General features: G+C 37.3%; 1 protein-coding gene across 1 annotated transcript; it reads left to right on the top strand.

Annotated features, from left to right (window-relative positions):
• Positions 1 to 830: 830 nt before the first annotated feature.
• Positions 831 to 2,933, top strand: LOC147816977 (uncharacterized). Its single transcript, XM_087157598.1, has one exon. It carries the CDS (start codon positions 831 to 833, stop codon positions 2,931 to 2,933), a length of 2,103 nt encoding a protein of 700 aa, XP_087013724.1.

The raw sequence follows: 2,933 nt of genomic DNA, 5'->3' as shown, positions 1-2,933 counted from the left end.
ATGTCGGACTAACATAAAGAAAAATATATCAGACAGCTTTTAACAAAAAATATTCTGATGATTTTCCTTGTATCCTAAGTTCAAGGAAAGGAGATACGTTTGCATTCTGCTATGCGTGTCAAACAGATTTTTCTATTGCAAGTGATATTGTTGCCCACATCAATCGTGAAAAGCATCAAACTGCTTCTAGATTTCTCAAAGCAAATCGAAAAATAATTTTTCAAGAAAAATAAAAGAAACTATGATTTTTCTGTTATTCGTGCCGAATCATTTTTTACTGCTTTTATCATAGAGCATAACCTCCCAACTGTGCTTCAGATCATGCTGGGCATTTATTTAGAAAAATGCTAATGTTCCCCTATAGCAACATCGCTAAAAATTATGGATGTGCGCGAACCAAAACAACAGCAATGACCAATGAAATGGCAAAATTGGAGAGGAAATATATCTTGGATACCATTAGGCAAAATGTTTTATCACTTTCTATAGATGGCAGTTTTTTAAATAATGCTACATCAGCAACATCTGCAGTTTTAAAACAGTAGCAGTTTAAAAAAAATAAGAAGAAATACATTTATAAAGTATTGTGCTTACATGCCTCTTCACAGAAAATTAAACTTAATCTAAATAAAACAATCACTGGGGGACCTCGGGATTGTGACACCCGTGTTTACTTAAAAGTAAACCCCCTGAGGAATTATTTTGGTCATAATCTATTTCCAAGTATAAGACCATGAATCCTGTTGTTAAGGTTATATGCCTAAACCAAGTATACAACTAGTAGAAATACCAAGGATGCGTGCAAAACTTCATACGATGCATGTGTATTTATGAAAACTGAAAATTCTGGTAATGTTAAAATTCAATTGTCACGCGCTAAAGCTAGAGTCACACCCGTAAAAGAAATGTCTATTCCTAAAATCGAACTTATGTCTTGTTGTATCGGAGCAAGAATAGCCCTTTCCATTCGTTTAGCTCTTGATATCCCTACTATGAAAACGTATTTTTGGTGCGACTCAATGGTTGCGTTGTGGTGGATAAAAGAGCAGGGGGAGTGGTCCATTTTCGTTTCTATTCGAGTTAAAGAGATTAGGCAAATTACTTCGCCTAATGATTGGCGGCATGTCCCGGGAGATATTAATCCTGCTGACCTCGTTTCACGTGGATGTTCTCCCAAAAAGTTGGCAAGGTTACAGGGGTGGCGAGGACCGTCATGGTTGTTAGAAACTTCGAGTAACTGGCCTTGCAATGAGATTTTTTGCGAAAAGGAAGTAGATTTAGAGAGAAGAAAGGTAGTGCTTAGTAATTTTAATTCGGTTGAGGAGGAAACACCTTGGTACGCAAAACAGTTTTCTAGCTCTCCATCAATAATCAGACTTGTTGCTTGGGTATTGCGCTTCGTTAACAATTGTCGCGTTCAAAAGAAATCTAGAATTGTAGGCAACTTGACCCTAGCAGAAACTGAATCAGTGGAAAAGAGTTTAATCAACATTGTTCAATCAAAGTTTTTTCCTTTTCCTAATGAAATACCTGTATATAATGTTTACAAAGATTCAGAGGGTATGATCAGAGTAAAAACTCGCATAACTGAAAGAATCGACACCCCTTATTTTAAATCTCCTATAATTTTGCCCGAAAAATGTATTTTTACACAGAGATTAATCGAGTATTATCATTGTGTTAACTATCATGCTGGTACTCAAATATTGTTGAGCATCATTCGCGAAAAATTTTGGATTGTGAGAGGAAGAAAAGCAATTCGCAATATTGTAAAGAGCTGTATAAAGTGCAAAAGGTATACCGCTAAAGCTCATTTCACCGAGCCTGTTTCTCTTCCCGAGGACCGTGTGAAGGATGCATATGTTTTTGAGGTTGTAGGAGTGGATCTTGCGGGACCCCTCTACATTAAGAAAGATAGCAAAACATGGGTTGTTTTGTTTACTTGCGCAATATACCGCGCTGTACACTTAGAGTTAGTGACCTCTTTAAGTACAGATTCATTTATTTTGGCTTTTCGACGTTTTGTCGCCAGAAGAGGTCGTCCCAGAAAAATGTATTCAGATAATGGCACTAACTTCAAGGGGGCATACAATGATTTGAATGAAATTGATTGGGATAAAGTTTTGAGAGAGGCAGAGTTACACCATATAAATTGGAAATTTAACCCTCCATCAGCAGCCTGGTGGGGAGGTTTTTGGGAACGCCTGATTCGGACACTTAAAGATCTTTTGAAACGCACGCTAGGAAGAGCTGTTTTGACCTATGAAGAGTTGCAAACGGTATTATGCGACATCGAGTCAATTATGAACTCTAGACCGCTCACATATCTGTCCGAAGACTCAACCGATTTAAAACCTCTTACACCAGCTATGTTTCTTTTAGATAACTCAGAAACTAAAGTAATTGATATCGATATGGTCGATGCTCAGCATTGTCGCAAGCAAATTCGATATAGAGTCCAGCTTATAGAATCCTTAAGAAAACGTTTCCGAAAGGAGTATTTGGGACAGTTAATTTTGAAACGAAATTTAAAGGACAAAAATATTGATATTTCGGTTGGTGAGGTCGTTCTCATTGGCAATGACTTTAAGAAGCGTTTGAATTGGCCATTAGCCAGGGTGATAGAGCTTATCCCTGGTAAAGATGGGAAAGTTCGAACTGTAAGACTGAAAGCTCAAAATGGAGAAATGTTGAGGCCCATTCAAAGAATTTATTCTTTAGAACTCCCTTCTGCTAACAAATTAAATTGCCTTTTACAGAAAAGGGCCAAAATACCCATTTCTTTAGCAGTTAATCAGAATATGAAAGACCAAAATGCTGATAAGATGTTGCCTTCTGTTCCTGCTGATGTAAAACCTGAACAGTCTTCTGCCCAAGTTACCCGCTTTGGACGTTCGATTAAAGTGCCCAAAAGATTTTTAACCTCGTTTTGA

Source organism: Parasteatoda tepidariorum, chromosome 1 (assembly GCF_982258835.1).
Source record: "Parasteatoda tepidariorum strain Cologne lab strain chromosome 1, Ptep-v5.0, whole genome shotgun sequence".
NCBI classification, from domain to species: domain Eukaryota; kingdom Metazoa; phylum Arthropoda; class Arachnida; order Araneae; family Theridiidae; genus Parasteatoda; species Parasteatoda tepidariorum.
Note: the sequence above shows the minus strand (reverse complement) of the source record. Positions and strands in the feature narration are given on the sequence as shown.

Coding starts and splice junctions, on each gene's coding strand:
- LOC147816977 (XM_087157598.1), top strand. CDS start 831: ATGAAAACTGAAAATTCTGGTAATGTTAAAATTCAATTGTCACGCGCT.